General features: G+C 58.4%; 3 protein-coding genes and 3 non-coding genes across 9 annotated transcripts; all 6 read left to right on the top strand.

Annotated features, from left to right (window-relative positions):
• Positions 1-2: 2 nt before the first annotated feature.
• Positions 3-5,423, top strand: mfhas1 (multifunctional ROCO family signaling regulator 1). Of its 2 annotated transcripts, XM_088392069.1 has the most exons (3): positions 3-4,084; positions 4,760-4,931; positions 4,998-5,423. In XM_088392069.1, exons 1-2 carry the CDS (start codon positions 658-660, stop codon positions 4,882-4,884), a joined length of 3,552 nt encoding a protein of 1,183 aa, XP_088248195.1. In that variant the 5' UTR covers positions 3-657; the 3' UTR covers positions 4,885-4,931; positions 4,998-5,423. The 2 variants fall into 2 exon arrangements, with proteins under 2 accessions (XP_088248195.1, XP_088248194.1); XM_088392068.1 differs by having other exon boundaries at positions 4,760-5,423.
• A 177-nt stretch (positions 5,424-5,600) lies between these two features.
• On the top strand, positions 5,601-7,643 carry rpl17 (ribosomal protein L17). 2 transcript variants are annotated; one of them, XM_088392142.1, is made up of 7 exons: positions 5,601-5,667; positions 5,955-6,006; positions 6,200-6,240; positions 6,634-6,768; positions 6,956-7,054; positions 7,146-7,337; positions 7,563-7,643. In XM_088392142.1, the coding sequence occupies exons 2-7, from the start codon at positions 5,967-5,969 to the stop codon at positions 7,608-7,610; spliced, it is 555 nt and encodes a 184-aa protein (XP_088248268.1). In that variant the 5' UTR covers positions 5,601-5,667; positions 5,955-5,966; the 3' UTR covers positions 7,611-7,643. The 2 variants fall into 2 exon arrangements, with proteins under 2 accessions (XP_088248268.1, XP_088248269.1); XM_088392143.1 differs by having other exon boundaries at positions 5,657-5,806.
• LOC148389160 (small nucleolar RNA SNORD58) lies at positions 6,059-6,122 on the top strand. The gene has a single exon (XR_015861952.1). It is a non-coding gene; the product is annotated as a small nucleolar RNA SNORD58 (small nucleolar RNA).
• Positions 6,796-6,861, top strand: LOC148389159 (small nucleolar RNA SNORD58). Its single transcript, XR_015861950.1, has one exon. It is a non-coding gene; the product is annotated as a small nucleolar RNA SNORD58 (small nucleolar RNA).
• On the top strand, positions 7,380-7,444 carry LOC148389158 (small nucleolar RNA SNORD58). The gene has a single exon (XR_015861951.1). It is a non-coding gene; the product is annotated as a small nucleolar RNA SNORD58 (small nucleolar RNA).
• A 147-nt stretch (positions 7,644-7,790) lies between the features above and the next one.
• Positions 7,791-15,859, top strand: sez6l (seizure related 6 homolog (mouse)-like). 2 transcript variants are annotated; one of them, XR_015861715.1, is made up of 17 exons: positions 7,791-8,744; positions 10,280-10,413; positions 10,504-10,696; positions 10,955-11,140; positions 11,241-11,412; positions 11,468-11,637; positions 11,845-12,039; positions 12,186-12,324; positions 12,498-12,685; positions 12,766-12,960; positions 13,193-13,384; positions 13,545-13,742; positions 14,197-14,232; positions 14,315-14,426; positions 14,510-14,618; positions 14,672-14,816; positions 15,088-15,859. XR_015861715.1 is itself a non-coding variant. In XM_088392075.1 (16 exons), the coding sequence occupies exons 1-16, from the start codon at positions 8,672-8,674 to the stop codon at positions 15,115-15,117; spliced, it is 2,322 nt and encodes a 773-aa protein (XP_088248201.1). In that variant the 5' UTR covers positions 7,791-8,671; the 3' UTR covers positions 15,118-15,859. The 2 variants fall into 2 exon arrangements, 1 of the variants encoding a protein (XP_088248201.1); XM_088392075.1 differs by lacking the exon at positions 14,672-14,816.
• The last annotated feature ends 1,330 nt before the right edge of the window (positions 15,860-17,189 follow it).

The raw sequence follows: 17,189 nt of genomic DNA, 5'->3' as shown, positions 1-17,189 counted from the left end.
GCGTCCCCCAAAAAACGCATGTGTCGGCTTCCCCACCTGACTCAAGCGGTCCAATTCCGTTTAACAAATGCCTTGTGCTTTATTGAGAGCGTAAAAAGACATACGCGAGGAAGAGGATGGCGTCACGTTCTCGAAAATAACAGTCGTTAAAATAGGCGAACATGACCGATAAATGGGCAAAGTTTATGACGACATCGTTGACACACACACATTGTAGAGGACGACGCCACGCACCCAAACAAACAGGACTCCAGGAAACGAATGATGAATCAAATACGTAGGTATATGGGAATAGGAAGCAGACTGGCTGGGGGCGGGAGATGATGACGTCGACTTCCTGACTTTCTCCGCAGCAGCAGCAGCAGCAGCAGGAGGAAAAGAGACGCGGGAGGAGAAGAAGAGGAAGCGTTTCAGAGTAGGAGCGCAGGAGCGCGTCTCGTCAACCTACCTACCTGCCTGCCGCCATGTCGACGCTGCGGCCGCGGCCCCTCACTTTCGTCTTTGTAGATGTTCACTTTCTCCTTCCGTGACCAAACGTCAGCAGCGTCCGCCTCGGCGGCCATGAAGCCCCGCCTCCTTCTCAGTCAAGGCCTCCCCGCCGGCCGGTCGCCGCCCGCCAGCAGGTCGCTCGCTCGGTCGCTCGCTGAGGGGTGACCCATGAAGACTCCGAATGAAACAAACAAGCAGCGGGGGGAGGAGGCGGAGCAAACGCCGAGCCCTCTGGAGAGCAATGTGAAGGCAGCCCAGCTGTGGCGGGACGCCGCCCTCCGCTCCAGGAAGCTGCGCAACGATCTGCGCCAGCTGCCCCCCGAGCCCAAAGACGCGGCAGCGGCCACCGCCGACTCGGCCGCCGACTTGTCCCACGTGGAGGCCCTGAACCTGGGAAACAGCCTCCTGCAGGAGCTCCCCGAAGGCCTGGCGTCCAGTCTCAGCAACCTGCGCGTGCTGGTGCTGCGCAGGAACCGCTTCTCCAGCGTGCCGTGCGCCGTCTTCGAGCTGAGGCAGCTGGTGGAGTTGGACCTGAGCCACAACCGGCTCCGGGCCGTGGCCGAGGGCCTGTGCCGGCTGAGCCGGCTGAAGAAACTGAGCGTAAGTCACAATAGCATTCAGCGGCTCCCTGAGCGCATGGCCGCCTTGGAGCTTCTGGAGGAACTGGATGTCAGCTTCAACCACCTCTGCGACATGCCGGCGTCCTTGCGCGGCCTGGCCCGGCTGCGCACGCTGGACGTAGACCACAACAAACTCAGCAGGTTCCCTCCCGAGATTCTGACGCTGGGCGACTTGGAGGAACTGGACTGCTCGGGGAACCAGTTTGAAGCTTTGCCGGAGGACGTGGTGAAGCTGAAGAGCATCAAGATCTTGTGGCTGAGCAGCCTCCGCTTGAAGTCCTTGCCGCACACGCTCTGCCATCTGCAGAACCTGGAGAGCCTGATGCTGGACGGGAACCGCCTGACCACGCTGCCGCACGCCTTTGGCGGCCTGCAAACACTCCGAATGGTCAACTTGTCCTCCAACCAGCTCACTGACTTCCCTGGGGCTCTTCTGGACATTCTGGGGCTGGAAGAACTCTACTTGAGCAGGAACAAACTGACTCGGGTGCCCGAGGAAATCGGGCGCTTGCAGAACCTGGTCAACCTTTGGCTGGACAACAACGACATCGCCTACCTACCGACCTCATTGGTGGACTTGGTGGAGCTGGAGGAGCTGGTTCTCCAGGGCAACCAAATTGCCGTCCTTCCTGACCACTTTGGCAGGCTGTCCAAAGTGAACATCTGGAAGGTGAAGGACAACCCGCTGGTGCGGCCCCCGTACGAGGTGTGCATGAAGGGGATCCCGCACATCGCCGCGTACCAGCGGGACGCGGCGCGCTCACAGGTGCGAGCCCGGCCCAGACTCAAAGTGGTCCTGGTGGGACGGAAGGATGCCGGGAAGACGCGACTGTGCCGGTGCCTGCTCAACGAGAGCCACCGTGAGAGCCAACGCGAGAGCCAACGCGAGAGCCAACGCGAGAGCCAACGCGAGAGCCAACGCGAGAGCCAACGCGAGAGCCAACGCGAGAGCCAACGCGAGAGCCAACGCGAGAGCCAACGCGAGAGCCAACGCAAGAGCCAACGCGAGAGCCAGCTCAGCCAGAGCCAGAGCCAACGCGAGAGCCAGCTCAGCCAGAGCCTGCTGCTCAGCGACAGTGAGAGCCAGCTCAGCGACAGCGACAGCGACAGCGAGAGCCGGCTCGGCAGCGACAGCGAAGGCGTCCACGCGAGCCAGGGGATCCAAGTCAGCAGCTGGGCAGCCGATGGCGGCCCGTCCTTCCTTGTCTACGACTTGTCGGGAAAGCCCGAGCTGGACCCGCTCAAGGCCTTCTTCTTGTCCCCCTCTGCGCTCTACATCCTGGTGGTCAACCTGCAGGCCTACTCTCCATGCAGCTTCTACAGCCACGTGGGCTACTTCCTGCACCTGCTGGGCGCCAAGGTGCCCCAAGCTGTGGTGCTGCTGGTGGGCACGCACGCCGACCTGTGCGGGGAGGCCGAGCTGGAGGAAAAGAAGCTGGACATCCATCGGCAGGTGGGCCTGCAGCAGAGGAGGGACGTCCAGGTCCTGGCCGGCTCGGCACTCAAAGTGGAGCAGGCCTTGCAGCAAGGCTATGCCGCGCGCGCCTCCTGTCCGCACAGCCCCTTCTACGCCGTCTCCGACAGCAACCTGCGGCGGAAGAAGGCTGGCCTGCGCGCGCTTCTGGACCGCCGCCTACAGATTCTCTCCCCCTTGCTGAGCGTCAGCTGCGACGCGCCTGGCGGCGAGCAGACAGACATCTGGCGCCTCTGCCGCAAACTGACCTCCGTGGCCTGCCACCCCGACATCTTCCCCGAGCTCTACCGGCCGCCGCCCGGGTCCTGGCGGACGCTGGAGGAGCTGCTGCGCCGGTCCCCCCAGTTTTGGCTGACCCGCCGCGACTCGGCGCGTCTGGGCCAGCAGGCCGGGCTGACGGGGGAGGAGCGCCTGCAAAGCGCCTTGTCCTACCTGCACCGGAGCGGGGCGCTGCTGCACTTGGAAGACAGCCCCGCCCTGAAGGACTACGTTTTTCATAAGCCACCGCGCCTCCTCTCCATCCTCAACGTCTTCTTCCAGAGAGACGGGACGGGCGCTGCTGCCGCCGCCGGAACCCGGCAGCCCGATGAGGACGGCGAGAAGCTACAGCGCCACCTGGACGCTTTCCGTAGCCACGGCCTCCTGCCGTCCTCCGCCATTCCCCGGCTGCTGCGCCCTCTCGTCCAGACCCAGCGGGACGTGGACGCGGTCCTGGAGCTCCTTGACAAGATGGGCGTCTGCTATTGCGTCAACAAAGCCCGCGGCGGCAAGCCCCCCAAAGGCACCACCGAGCTGTGGTACAAGTTCCCCGGGTACGTCCACCGAGGCGACGGGAGCCCCGAGAGCCCACCCCTAGGCGCCTTTGAGACGGAACCCGGCGGCGGGAGCCCCGAGAGCCCAACCCGAGGCGCCTTTGAGACGGAACCCGGAGGCCGGAGCCCCGAGACCCCCCCCCCAGGCGCCTTTGAGACGGAAGCCGGCGGCGGGAGCACCGAGAGCTCACCCCGAGGCGCCTTTGAGACGGAACCCGGCGGCGGGAGCCCCGAGAGCCCACTCCGAGGCGCCTTTGAGACAAAACTCGGCGGCGGGAGCTCGGAACCCGACGGAGGCCGGGCGCCGCCGAACCCCCCTTTCGCCGCCGAGCGGCTGCAGATCCGCTACAGCTTCCCCTTCCTCCTCCCGCCAGGGATCTTTGCCCGCTTGGCCGCACGCATCGACCGACACGTGGTCCGCAGGTGGGACGGCCGGCGCTGCGTCTTGGCGTACCGCGGAAAAGTCCCGGTGGTCATCAGCCACCGGCCGGCGCCACCGCAGGCCCACACCTTGTCCATCAGCAGCCGCGCCGCGCTGCCCAACATGTGGACAGCGTGGCAGGCCGTCACGCCGCTGCTGCGCGAGCTGGACGCCCTGCTGGAGGACTGGCCCGGTCTGCACTACCACAAGCACATCCTGTGCGCCAAGTGCCTGCGAAGAGGCTCGGCCAGCCCGCACGCCTTCCCCGGTAAGAACGCCGCAAACGTTGCAGAGGATGACGGGTGACTTTCCCCGGCCGACCGCTCGCTCGCTCGCTCGCTCAAACCTGAAAAGACCTGGCCACAAAAGCAACTCGGGACATCATCCACCGAGTGCCAAAAGCTGAGACCCGGACAAATCATTTCAAGTTACTCCGTGAAAAGCAAGCAGCCCACATTCAAACTAACGAAAGTACAAATAAAAAAAAAAAAGAAACAAACAAAACCCTAACCATAAATCAAAAAAGCCACTGTCATGCAGAAGAACTTTTGAAGGTCATAAATGATTTATCTGGGTCTCCTTGTTTTAGTTCACAGAAAGAAATTCAACAAGAGTGCGTGTGGACTTTTCAGAACGACACAGCTAAGGCATCAATCGGAGCCACGTGTCATTGACGGCAACTTAAGTCCATCCTGTTACAGCCACATGCCTTGATCCAGCGCACGCACGCTCGCTCGCTCGCTCGCTGGATTTACGTGGCACACGTGAACAGACGCCAGAGATTTAACATCTCATGTGAGCGCCCTGACCACGCCTACTCTAAGTGCCTTGGCGTTGTCAATCATTTGAATTGGGACAGTTTGGTCCAGTGTGCAAACATGTTCACACACAAACTGGCTCGCGCGCACACACTTGATTATGACGGCATGTGTCCACATTTCAGGAGAGCTTCTGTCCCAGCGGCGTCCCGAAGGCGTTAGCGAGCTAACGTGTCCCAAGAATTCTTCTGAGCGAGTAAACGTGGCTTTGGTCTACCCGCCCGCACCCACAGACATTGGCCCCGAGTGAGCCCGGCCGGCACACCCAACAGAGACTCCGACCGACCTCACACGCCGGTACGATTGGCACGTTACTTAACGACCCTCTCCTAGCACGTACGTTGCGACGTGTGTGGCTTTCAGGTTGTCAGTCTGCTGCGAAGGGCTCGGGGATGCTTTCTCAGGAACCTGACCAGGCCAGAGCGTCGGACTGCTGTAAACACGCCGGGGAACGGATCGGTACGTCCCGGACGCGCTCCATCAGGCGACGTGACTATTTACTCCTCAGTTGGTGTCCAAAGATGAGCAAAATGTCTTTTTGTGTGTCATTGTGACGGAACCTCGTGGTTACCGTGGCGACACGTGACAGAGTGCCTGATGGATGACTGGCCTTTTTCATGGAAATAAAGCCTTTATTTTGCTACACAATCGGAAGAGAGGCGTGTGAATAAAAGGAAGAATTATTTATCCTTTTTGATATTTTGGCACTTGTTTTCTTGCACTCGAATGCGCTGCTGTGACAAGTAAATTTCCCCGCTGTGGGATGAATAAAGTTCTATCATCATCAAATCAATCGCCACTAAGTGACTCCAGTTTTCATGTATGTTGGGAGATGCGTCTTTTAATACAGTGAGCAAGCTCGCGAGCGAGGCTTGCTCGCGAGCTCGCTCGCCTTCATTGTATGCCTAGCTGGATGGTACACACTTGAAGCCGAGGTTTCGCCCTCCATCCACCAGGGCGCGCTGCCAATTAAGCGGCGCACAAGCGCTTGCCTCTGGCTCCGCCTTTTCCTTTTCCCGTCGCGGACTATTCGGTAAGGACGATAAGCTGACGCGCCGGCACGCAATCCTTGGGAAATCTTGTGCAAATTGTCTCCATCCTTTCTTGTAAACGCTCTCGAAGTGTTTGAGACACGCGACTGCACCAGTCGGCTTCGCCCGTTTGTGTGAAAGGTCGGAATTTGGCGTGAATTTTGTCGTCAACGTTTGCCGAAGGTCCGCCATGTTGGCCGGGCCCGCACTCGGTTGCTTTCGCGCTCCACGTCGTTTCGTTGAAGAGCGCTTTTCTGTGTTTGACCGCTTTTCCTTTGTTTTGTCTTAGAGAAGAGTGAAAATGGTCCGCTACTCCTTGGACCCCGAGAACCCCACAAAGTGTGAGTACCCACTCTCCCCCCAAAGACGTGTTATTATCCGAGTCGGGAGGTGGCGCGCTGATGACCACTTAGGACACCTTTGGATTCCCATGAAAACAACCTTGCTACTGAGCGCCATTGGCCCGCCCGACTGCACGTCCACTTTGCCTATACAGCAAAGCACACTTTGCTTACGGCAACTTTTGTCTCCTAGCATGCAAGTCGAGAGGCTCCAACCTGCGGGTCCACTTCAAGGTGAGCCAGCCGCAACACCCTGGAGCACACCTTGCCTTTATGAACTTGCATAGAAATGTCCGCATCTTGTCAAGCTCACAGTCAGTATTACGTTCTATCAGAAAGTGAATCGACGGAGGACCTTCAGCACAACCCTAAATGCTTCTCGCGGGCACGGTCGAAGAACATTTGCTTAAACGAGCTCTCCCCATGATGTCTTGATTATCTGACTAGTTGCGGGTGGCTGAATTTTAATGGTGGCGGCGGCGGCCCGTAACGGCTGGGTCGCTTTGGCTGGACTTTGCGGTTGTGGCGAGAAAGCTGCTTGAGCGTGTGGCGCCCGTGCCATTCCAATGGATGTTTGGCCATATTTCGTCAGGTTTGTGGCTACAGACCCGTGCTAATGTGTTGCAGAACACGCGTGAGACCGCCCAGGCCATCAAAGGCATGCACATCCGCAAGGCCAACAAGTACCTGCGGGACGTGGTGGTCAAGCATCAGTGCGTCCCCTTCCGACGCTATAATGGCGGCGTGGGCCGCTGCGCTCAGGTGAGTGGAGGGCGACCACGGCGCAGGCCGCTGTGATGACAGTCTTAGGACACCTTTGGATTGACCGTGAGACAAAACTCTGCTCTGAGCGGCTGTGATGGGGGAGGGCTGTCTGTCAGTATGCCTGCCGGTCGGTCGGTCGGTCCGTCTGTCTTTCTGTCTGTCTCAAGACTTGCACCTCCTTCAGGCCAAGCAATTCGGCTGGACGCAAGGCCGATGGCCCAAGAAGAGCGCCGAGTTCCTTCTGCACATGCTGAAGAACGCAGAGAGCAACGCTGAGCTCAAGGTCGGTGGACGCGGCGTGTTTTCAAACGGAAGAAATTTGCCCGACGTTCCTCTCGTAATACTTGTTGGACAATGTGGCGGGGCGTTCGCAGGGTCTGGACGTGGACTCGCTGGTGATCGAGCACATCCAGGTGAACAAAGCGCCCAAGATGCGGCGGCGCACGTACCGCGCCCACGGCCGCATCAACCCCTACATGAGCTCGCCGTGCCACATCGAGATGATCCTCACCGAGAAGGAACAGATCGTCCCCAAGCCCGAGGAGGAGGTGGCGCAGAAGAAGAAGGTCGGTCTGTGTCTATTTTGGGGGTGCTGGAGCAAAGTTGTGTTGCCGTGATGACTACTTAGGACACCTTTGGATTAAGCAATGAAAAAACTCTAAAGCTGAGCGACGCTGCCGTGTCACCCGCCCGCCGCGTGATGTCATAACGGCCGCCGTGTTGATTCGTCTTGTCGTGTGTGTGTGTGTGTGTGTGTGTGTGTGTGTGTGTGTGCGCGCGCGCGCATGCAGGTGTCCCAGAAGAAGCTGAAGAAGCAGAAGTTGATGTCACGCGAGTAGCTTGCAATAAAAAGCAAACCTTCTTGCCACCGACTTCACGTGTTATTCTATCCAGTCACGTGATGACGCCTTTCCCAAAAGGACAAAGTCGCTCGAGTCTGCTCTCAAAAGGTCGCCGGATCCCAAAATGAAATTATGGGCTTGATCTGGACCCAAGTGTGCCTCAAAGGTGGGACGTGCCATGTGTCACCGAGACGGACCGGGGAACGTGTCCTGGTCCAAAATGAGTAGACCGGCCGGGATAACTCCCAAAGAGAAATGAATGGGAGCGTTCAACGTAAACGCGAGTGACCCCTGTAAAATGACATCCGATTATTTCCCATGCTAAAATGACTGCAGGCGTGTCACTTCTTTTTCAATCGGTCAAGCATTTGGGCTGCTTCCTTGGCAAGGTGCACCGACGCCATGTGGTGGACACCAGGCGGTGGACACCAGGAGGCGATCCCCACAGGCAGGTGCTGGCTTGCAAATGTGCTTTCGGAGGACGCCATGCATCCTGGCGCCCCGAGGCGCGACGTTCCAGAACCAACCGCTGTCTGTCTCCTGGGCTGTCTGTCTCCTGGGCTGGTTCTGGTTGGCAGCCTGGCCGGCTCGGCACGTGGCGGCCGCCGGGCACTCGGTGTCCGTTTTGGAGGTCTGGCCCCCCTCAAAAGCTGCAACGCAAATTCAAATATTGCAACACGATTGCCACAGACTCCTTCTGCAGGAGCAAACTTTTTGCATTAAAACGCATCCACTCAGTCCAAAGTACAAACAGCACAGGAGAAAGGCAAAAAACGCATCCACTCGGTCGGTCCCAAGGACAGACAAAAGGCATGAAAGTTCCTTATTTGCCGCTTGAGGCACTTGTGCTTTCTCGTTCACTTTCTCTTGCGGCCCAACACAGCCATAGAGACCAAAAGAAAGACGTGTAGGCAGAGCGGGAGGGGAGGGGTGAGCGAGCGAGCGACCGTGTGAGTGAGTGAGGAGGTAACCGGAAGCTGCTGTGGCACTCATTCGAGTTCAGCTTGCACGTGCGGCAGGAGCCTGCCTGTCCACCGTCGTGAGGATCCTCGCCCTTGATGCATGTCTTGATGTCTCGGCGGACGTGCGTGTTGCTGTTGTTGGCTTGCGGCTGCGTTACGCCGCGTGCGGGTGAGACACGCTCTGGTTGTGTGCGGGCGGGCGGGCGGACAGTCGTTTAGCTGCATGCAGTCTTTTGAGCGGGGTGGCGTGCATCCCCGTGGAGCCAGCCCGTCAACCCGAGCTGCATATGCCTGCTTTGCTCTGCAATGCTCTGCTCTGCGTCGTGTTCACTGCGATGTGGGACGGAGGCGCGCGCGCACGCGAGGTTGTCAACACATGCTGCGGCGAGCGTGAGCGCGATTGTGCGTGTTATGGAGCAGCTGTTGAGTGACTCCGGTCCACCGCTTAACAATCGCAGATCCCCCCACAGGTCGCAACATTAGGAACCCCTCCAGCCAGCCAGCCAGCTAGTTTCCTCACCTTGCACTAGTGGTCGGTCACCAGCCAATGTGACTGGCCATATACAGCGGATAGAGAAATACGACCCCCCCCAGCCAGCCAGCCAGCCCTCTTGTTCCTTTGAGTTAAGCCTCTCAAAAAGCTTCACTGTGATTCTTCACTAGAGATCGTCTAATTTCTCTTGCGCTTGTTTGTAGCACCACAAGAGTTTGGCATTTGAACAGGGGTGTGTAAACTTTTGCATCCTCTTTTTTTGTGCGTGTGTGAGCAAGCTGCGAGAAAACGCGGCGGAAAGGGTTCCGGTTGAAGGGCTTCGGCAAGTTGCGCAACTCCAGCCCGCGGCGGAGAAACTTATCATTGAATTAGCGTCAACTTGGCGTCGATGAGTGGATGGATGCATCCGGATGGATGGATGGATGGATGGATGGATGGATTTGGATGGATGGATGGATTTGGATGGATGAACAAATTTGACTTGCTGTATTCTGCCAAGTTGACCGCTTGAAAGAAGGCATACCGAGTGGTCGTTCCCTTCGAATTATTGCCAATGTTTAATGTGATATTTTCTGTGCTATTTTATGTTTTGGTAAAGCGCCTCATGACTGCTTAAGCGACATTAATTCCCATTTCTCGTCCCATGTGCACGTGTGGCTAAGCGTGTGCGCGCGCAATAAGTGCACTTGGCTCGTGTTCGTCATCACACCTGAGTGGAGAGAGAATAACTAAATGATGTTTAATTAGCGCATCATTTGCCTAATGACAATCTTGTGCTGGTTTGGGGCTTACAAACTAAAATAGCCGCACGGTATATTTTCAAGACATCTAACAAAATGTTCTCGAACAACCCGTAATATTCAGACAACAAAGTCTCATATGAGCCCAAACGCACACGCGTTGCTGACTCGCAAGTCTGAAGCAGGCTGTGTGTAGACTCGACAAGGCGTCACCACCCACGAGCGCGCGCACACTTTGGCCACATCTTTACTTCCTCTTAATCGGGAACTTTACTCGCACTGAAAGTGAGATTAATTCTTTTCAAAATCCTCAACGAGCAGACACAAACACATGCAAGGAGACACACACACACACACACAGAGTCACAACACAGCAAATCTTTGCAAGCGTAATCCTCCAGAGGATTAAAACGTACGACGATGGCAAACTACTTTCACTTGCTGCGTGAAAGGCTCTTTCGGTCCCTTCAGAAACTTCCAGCTGCTCGGCGACCTTCCAGCAGCCTGAAGGTTACATCGACTCGTCAAAGGCGCTTCCCCCAGCTGGCCATGTGCGCTGCACGTACACCATCAGCGTCTACGCGGGCTACGGCGTGGAGCTGCAGGTACGTACGTGACACGTGGTGGTGACGCAGCCGTTCCCACCTGTCCCACTACTTTTGTGCCTGCCTGCCTGCCTGCCTTTGCGCCTTCAGGTAAAGAGCGTCAACTTGTCGGACGGCGAGCTGCTGGCCATCCGGGGTGTGGCCGAGGGCGGGGCCTGGCTGCTGCTGGCCAATCAGACCCTGCTGGTGGAGGGCCAAGTCATCCGCAGCCCCAGCAACACGCTCGCCGTCTTCTTCAGCTCGCCGCACGACGCCGTCGGCTCCTTCCTGCTGCACTACCAGAGTAGGTGCCGTTTGCGTCGGCTCTCGACATCTCGTCCCGACTTTGTGATTTCCTGTCATGCCTCCTGCGTGCGCAAGGAGGCATGACAGGAAATCGTAGCTTAGGCGCTAAGAGAAGAGAGGGAGGACCTATGTGGCCAATTATCCTCTTTTCCTGCTGCTGTGACGAGCCAGCCACGGTGTCCTAGCCGCCAGCATGAGAAACGTCAAGGCTAACGCTTTGGGTGGCTTTTCTCTTCCTTGTTGTGTGCCATGCCAGTCTTCCGCCTGAGTTGCTTACTCCCCAAGCGGCCCCACTTCGGGGAAGTGTCCGTGTTGGACCTGTTGCCCGGCGGCACCGCCCGCTTCTACTGCCACGTGGGCTACCACCTGCAGGGGCAAGCGCTGCTCACCTGCGTCAACGCCTCACGGCCGGCATGGAGCGGCAAGGAGCCCTCCTGCAGAGGTGGGTGGCACCCCCGCCCAGGATGCCCTGCCCCTTCCCATGAGCGCAGCTCAGTGTAGCCGCCGCCACCGCTGCCGCCGCCACGGCGTCCTCTTTCCAGCTCTCTGCGGCGGAACGGTGAAGAACGCCACGCTGGGCCGGGTGCTGTCCCCCTCGCCCCGCCACGGGCCCGATCCCAGGCGGGACCGCGCGTGCTCCTGGTCCCTGGAGGCCGCAGGGGAGCAGCGGCTGCACCTGCACCTGGAGCGCCTCCTGCTGGGACCTGCCGACAGGTGGGTCGGAACGGCGGCCTCCAAACGATCGTTGACAGTGCCTTCTCCCGCTCAGACTGGTTCTGCGGAGCGGCCTGGATGCCGCTTCCCCGGTGCTCTTCGACTCGGGGCGGAGCTCGCGCGTCCCCTTTGAGGGGCTGATAAGCGAGGGTCCTGCCGTGAGGATCCAGTTCTTCACAGAGCGGCCCGACCAGAACACGGGCGTATTCGACATCCGTTACGAAGGTTTGTGTCAAGACCGACACCGACGTTTCCGGCCTACAGCTGACGTTGTTTGGCATTTGTCAGTCCGGTAGCGGTCCAAAGCGCATCGCTCCACTCTGCAAAATTGCCAGTTTTGCTTCCTATCCACTTGTCCGTGTAGCGCTTTCGGACGGTCGTCCCGGGTTCTAACGGCAGCCCACCTCGTCTCTTTTGCCCCGACCGACGCAGCCTTTGAGCGAGGTCGCTGCTATGAGCCCTACCTCCAGGATGGCAACTTCACCACATCGGACCCCCTGTACGGCGTGGGCGCTGTGGTCCAGTTCGCTTGCGACCCGGGTCACGCCTTAGAACAGGGACCGCCCGTCATCGAGTGCATCGGTACCAGAGACCCTTACTGGAACGACACGGAACCGCTTTGCAAAGGTAAACCACTTGGCATCTTGCAACAAACCTAAGCCGGCTGACCCGAGCGAGCGGCCGAGAACGCCAGCGAGATAACCCAGAAAAGAGCAGCGCCGGCAGCGAGCGACACGAGGCAACCTGGCGACCGGGTCTGCTTTCTGCGTCAGCGCAATGCGGCGGCGACCTGAGCGGACCGGGCGGCGTCATCTTGTCGCCCAACTGGCCCGAGTGGTACGGCGAGGGTGAGGAGTGCGCGTGGAACATCCACGTTGGAGAAGACAAGCGGGTGCTCGTCGACGTGCAGCTGTGAGGGCAACGACAGCCGCCGGCGGACTGACTTCACTGACAGACAGACAGACAGACAGACAGACAGACAGACCGACTGACAGACGGACTGAGCCGACACCAAAGCATCCCACGATAGCATGCATCTTCTCGAAGCTAAGCCGAGCGCTAGCTTTTTCTCATTCCCACGTCAGTCTCAACATCAGCCAAGGGGACTCGCTGACGGTGACGGACGGCGACGAGGGCGCCGCCCGCCTGCTGGGCCGCTACTCGGGGGGTCGCGCTCCCTTCAAGCTCTTCTCCGCCACCCCTGACCTGAGCGTCATCTTCCGCTCAGGACCGTCGCTGGGCAAAGGGGAGGGCTTCATCATTAACTATATGGGTGAGGCACCAGCCAAAGCAGGAAGCCAAGTTGTTGTCGTCGTCGTCCTCGGTTGGCCCCCTCACTCTACCTTTCCGCAGAGGTCTCCCGCAACGACTCGTGCGCCGACCTGCCCGAGATCCAAAACGGCTGGAGGACACGCGCGGACGGCGCCGCGCGACGCGGCTCCCGCGTCACCTACCGTTGCGACCCGGGATACGACCTGCAGGGCGGCGCCACCCTCACGTGCCAGCCGGACCTCTCGTGGAGCGCGCGGCCGCCATCTTGTCAGAAGAGTCAGTAGCTCTTTCTCAATCGATATATCCCCGGATGCGTTTGGTTCCGCCATTACGCCCTCTTCATATCGAGGAACGCCCACCGGCTCGCAACGGTGCGAGCGATCGGACGACGAGCGACCGCTCCCAAACGCGGTCATCGGCACGAGTCCGCCGTCGCTTTGTTCAAGCGATCTGGCCCGCTGAGCGTCCCGTGCGTGTGTCTAACCTTGATCTTTTTCTGCTGTGCCAGTCATGTACTGTTCAGACCCAGGTCAGGTGGAGCACGCCTCCCGCTCCCTGTCGGACACCAAGCTGCTGGTGGGGACCACCGTCCGCTACCGCTGCAGTCCCGGCTACATCCTGCAGGGCGGCGCCACCATCACCTGCTACGGCCGTGAGCCGGGCACGCCCGTGTGGACTTCGCAACTCCCGCGATGCGCCCGTGAGTCAGTCGCCGCGAGCGACCCCGCTGCGCGTGAAGCCTGACGACCGCGGGAGTCGGCTCGGTCGATTGCTCGGCCGCAGGCGGGCCGGCCGGACGGCTGGCTGGCCGGCTGGCTGGCTGACTAAAGAGAGATTCCTGATGTCTGTTTACATTGCAGCCGAGTACTCGCTGACGTGCGCTGACCCCGGCGTCCCCGACAACGGTTACTCGCTAACAACATCCAAGCGCGTATTCCTGCCCGGGGAGACGCTGACCTTCGCCTGTTACCGCGGCTACCAGCTGGTTGGGGACGGCGCTGTGGAGTGCGTCCAGGGAACCCCCTCCTCCTGGAGCGGACCGCTACCCATCTGCAGGGGTGAGCCGGCAATCCGTCGTCGGTCTTCTTGGTGAATGCTGAAGGTTTTTTTGCTGCATTTGTGACGACGGTGGAGGGATACGGTGGCCACTCGCCGTATCGATGAATGAAAAAGAACCAATGCTTGACTTGAGTGGATGGTTGGATGGATGGACGGAGGGGGGGAGGGCGGGATAGGGAAGGATTGCCATTCCGAGACTGATTTCTCAGTCCGTTCCACGTCCAGGGGTCCATCCGCCTCGGTTGCATTTGCTTACGAGCTTGACCTCCGACTCGGCCTGGACGAGAGCGGTCGGTCTGGTGTCATCTGCAGTCGTCACGGTTCAGTCTGTTCCAAAGCAGGCTCTCAAAGGACGCTTGGGCCAATCCGGAGCGAGCTTGGTCGTGGCGCACACAGCGCCAAGAGCCATAAACAGGAAGTGTCTGACTTGATGTCTGACTCTGTGTCTTGCAGGTGAGCCTCCCTGCCTCGCCAACCACGCTTTGGAAGGTGAGTGTGCGTGCGTGCGTGCGTGCGTGCGTGCGTGCGTGCGCGGGTGGACTCGTTAGCCGCTGCGAACGTGTGTTGTCAGTGTCACAAGCCGACGGCGCAGCAGTGGATGGCGCAAGTTTGGCGTTGGCTGCCTTGGTCCTGCTTCTGCTGATGTCGGCACTCCTGGGAGGCATTTATGCGCTGGCCACTCGGTGGGGATTCTCGCCGGAACTGACAATGCGGCTGCCGTCGGCGAGCCCTACCCTAACCTGCGCGTGACGTCGCTTCCCGTCAGGTGTCGCCCCGGCTCGGACCTGGGTCTACCCCTGATGTACCCGCACCGTTACCGGCAGATCGTGGCGGAGGGCGAGTTTGACGGCGCCATCTACGAGGCGGGCGGCGCGGTAAGCGGGCGCCGGCTGTGACTTGGGTTTATCTGACGCCCGTGGTCGTTCAGTTGACCGTAGGGTCGGCGATTCCGACCCAGCTCTGTCCGAGTCCCGTGTGGCACCTTGCCTCCAGTGCCGCTCACACTGGGTATGAATGATGCAGCCGCCACGCCGGCTAACCCTAACCCTCTGTCAGCCTGCCACCACCAGAGTGTGAGTGCTTTGAGTACAAGCGTCTTTGAGTCTCCAAAAAAGTGCCATATAACTTTGATGTATTATTAGCTTAGCTTAGCTTTGGCTTGGTTGAAGTTTAGCTTCGCTTATTTTGTCTTAGTTTAGCTTGGGTTGGCTTGGCTTTAGCCTATCTTAGCTTTACCTTGGCTTTAACTTGGGTTTAGCTTGGCTTTAGCTTGGCTTTAGCTTAGCTTAACTTGGTATATCTTGGTTTAGCTTGCTTTATCCCCCTTTTCTGCTTTGTGTGCAGGACTCTCACGAGTATGAAGTGTCCATTTGAAGAGCGCTGCAATCGCGTTGGCGGGGTCGTGACCACGCTTCCGGATTCTCATCATTTTCACTTGATGACCTGCAGGTGTTGTTGTTGTGTTTTTGTGCCGCCCAGAAAGAGCAAACCAAAAGAACCACGACCCGTAGAGCCGAACCCTCGGCAACCAGGCGAGATGCCATTTGAAAAAAAGTCGAAAAACAAATGCCAATCCCGCCCCGTTATTGTGACGCTCGATTGGTGGAGCTGTTCTCGGCACACATTTCCGTGAATCTCGAAGCGGTGAAGAAGACGTGCCCAACTAAAAAGTGCGAGTGCGTGTGTGTGTGTGCGCGCGCGCGCGTCATACTCGCGTTAAATCAAAGTGTGATTTTTAAAAATAGAAATAAATGACCGGTCGCCAAGTGCAACTCGGGGAAGAAGTGGGACAATGAGGGTGCTTTGAAATGATATTTGTCAAATTAGGAGCTCTTACGATGACCTTATTTATTGTTACACACCTTCCTGTGCAATGGATGTAAAGCCACTTCCTATAGAGCCGTCGGTCTGAACAAGCAAGCGATGCTGAGCCAACGGGATTGCTAAAGAATCTGTTTAGGGAGGGGAGGGCGGACGTCGTGTAAATATGTCAAGCGAGGAATTGAAGACTTCCTCATGATGTCATTCATATTCATGTCGTGTGATGATGACTGCTGTGCTGTACCTTTTCTTGAGCAGGAGACAAAAGAAATAAATGCGACGTCGTTACAAATGAGCATGAAAGCTGTCGAACTTCACCGGAAAACGAGCCGAGCATTCCGTCAGACGATTGCGATGGTCTCGTCGCTGACACATCTTCCGTTCGACGAACGCCTATTTTGCTGCCTGCTGACCAGAAAGTGCCTGTGGCTCCCTCCTGCATTGACTGTTTTTGTACACAGGGTAGCGCTCTGGGCCAATATAACCCACAGCGTGCGTGGGCTTTTTTACGACCGCTCAACGCGCACAGCTCAAGCCGGCCTCTGTTACATGTATACGTCATACGATAGTGAGGTATTAAGCGTTGGATCTAGAATGTTGAACCTAGCTACGAATAGGTTTAGCTGTTCCTTTGACCACGTCTGTACCGCAAGTGTCGTCGTGGTTTGCACTAAAATTTAACTTAACTTAAAATCACCCGCACCTTCAAAATGGCCGCTTGGTAAGCGGTGCATTTTTTTAGGCCCAATGACACAAAGCTATTAACGCTTAAAAAAAAAAAAAAAAGAAATAAAGGCGATTTTCCCGAAAGTTTTCGTCAGTTGGGCAGATGATTCCTCTAGGTGGACCATAAGTGACAGGACTGCATGAATATCTGAGTTGAGCAAGCAAGGATGAAAGCAGGCAGGCAAGCCCGGGAGCGGTGGCACTGGCCTTCCTGCCGCAGTGTCAGATGAGCGAGCGCGCCGAGCGTCATGTGCGCGGCGGCCAAGAGAGGAGCCCTTCATCGTCAAATGCGGCGCATCCGTGGAGAAAGACGCTGAGGTGGAGCTGCGCTGGCGCACACTCGACCCTTTTGTGCGTGCGCGCTTGCCGGCCGGAAGCACGCGGCTGGTCGCCGTAGGCCCGGTGGCGTCTCCGCTCGGCGCCACGTACCCGAGGGCCCCGCTTCCGTCGCCCGCCGTGACCTCTGTCCATCCAACGGCGCGGCGATGACAACCGGCCCGCGCTGCCCAAGCGGGGCGCTGCCCAAACGAGGCGCTCGTGACGTGGGCGCCCTAACCCTTACTCTCCTCGGCTGCCAGCTGTCGTTTGGATGCAAGCCGACGACTGATGTCAAGAAAGGACTTGATGGAGACATGCGTCCAAATGGCGGAGATGCGGGCCTGACGACAGGCACCGAGGACAGCCACACGTGTCGCACCCACCCACTGCTGGTGGTTGTTGTCAACATAGCGGGCACACTTGAATGGGCAATTTGGTGGGAGTTGCGCTCGTGCATGGCCAGGCCATGCGCGAGGTTTGACAAGCGGCCTTGGCGTCAACTGGAGCCACCTGCGTGCGTGCGAGGGACGCGGAGCTGGGCTCTGCCCACGTCATTGCAACATATGGCCGCAATCGCCAGG

Source organism: Syngnathus floridae, chromosome 12 (assembly GCF_059516105.1).
Source record: "Syngnathus floridae isolate MCC-2025c chromosome 12, RoL_Sflo_1.0, whole genome shotgun sequence".
NCBI classification, from domain to species: domain Eukaryota; kingdom Metazoa; phylum Chordata; class Actinopteri; order Syngnathiformes; family Syngnathidae; genus Syngnathus; species Syngnathus floridae.
This window is presented reverse-complemented; position numbering and strand designations above follow the sequence as displayed.

Coding starts and splice junctions, on each gene's coding strand:
- sez6l (XM_088392075.1), top strand. CDS start 8,672: ATGCATGTCTTGATGTCTCGGCGGACGTGCGTGTTGCTGTTGTTGGCT. Junction 12,040..12,185: donor CACGGAACCGCTTTGCAAAG/GTAAACCACTTG, acceptor TTTCTGCGTCAG/CGCAATGCGGCGGCGACCTG. Junction 13,385..13,544: donor GCAACTCCCGCGATGCGCCC/GTGAGTCAGTCG, acceptor TTTACATTGCAG/CCGAGTACTCGCTGACGTGC.
- rpl17 (XM_088392142.1), top strand. CDS start 5,967: ATGGTCCGCTACTCCTTGGACCCCGAGAACCCCACAAAGT. Junction 6,007..6,199: donor CCCCGAGAACCCCACAAAGT/GTGAGTACCCAC, acceptor TTTGTCTCCTAG/CATGCAAGTCGAGAGGCTCC. Junction 7,338..7,562: donor AGGTGGCGCAGAAGAAGAAG/GTCGGTCTGTGT, acceptor GCGCGCATGCAG/GTGTCCCAGAAGAAGCTGAA.
- mfhas1 (XM_088392069.1), top strand. CDS start 658: ATGAAGACTCCGAATGAAACAAACAAGCAGCGGGGGGAGGAGGCGGAG. Junction 4,085..4,759: donor CAGCCCGCACGCCTTCCCCG/GTAAGAACGCCG, acceptor TCCACATTTCAG/GAGAGCTTCTGTCCCAGCGG.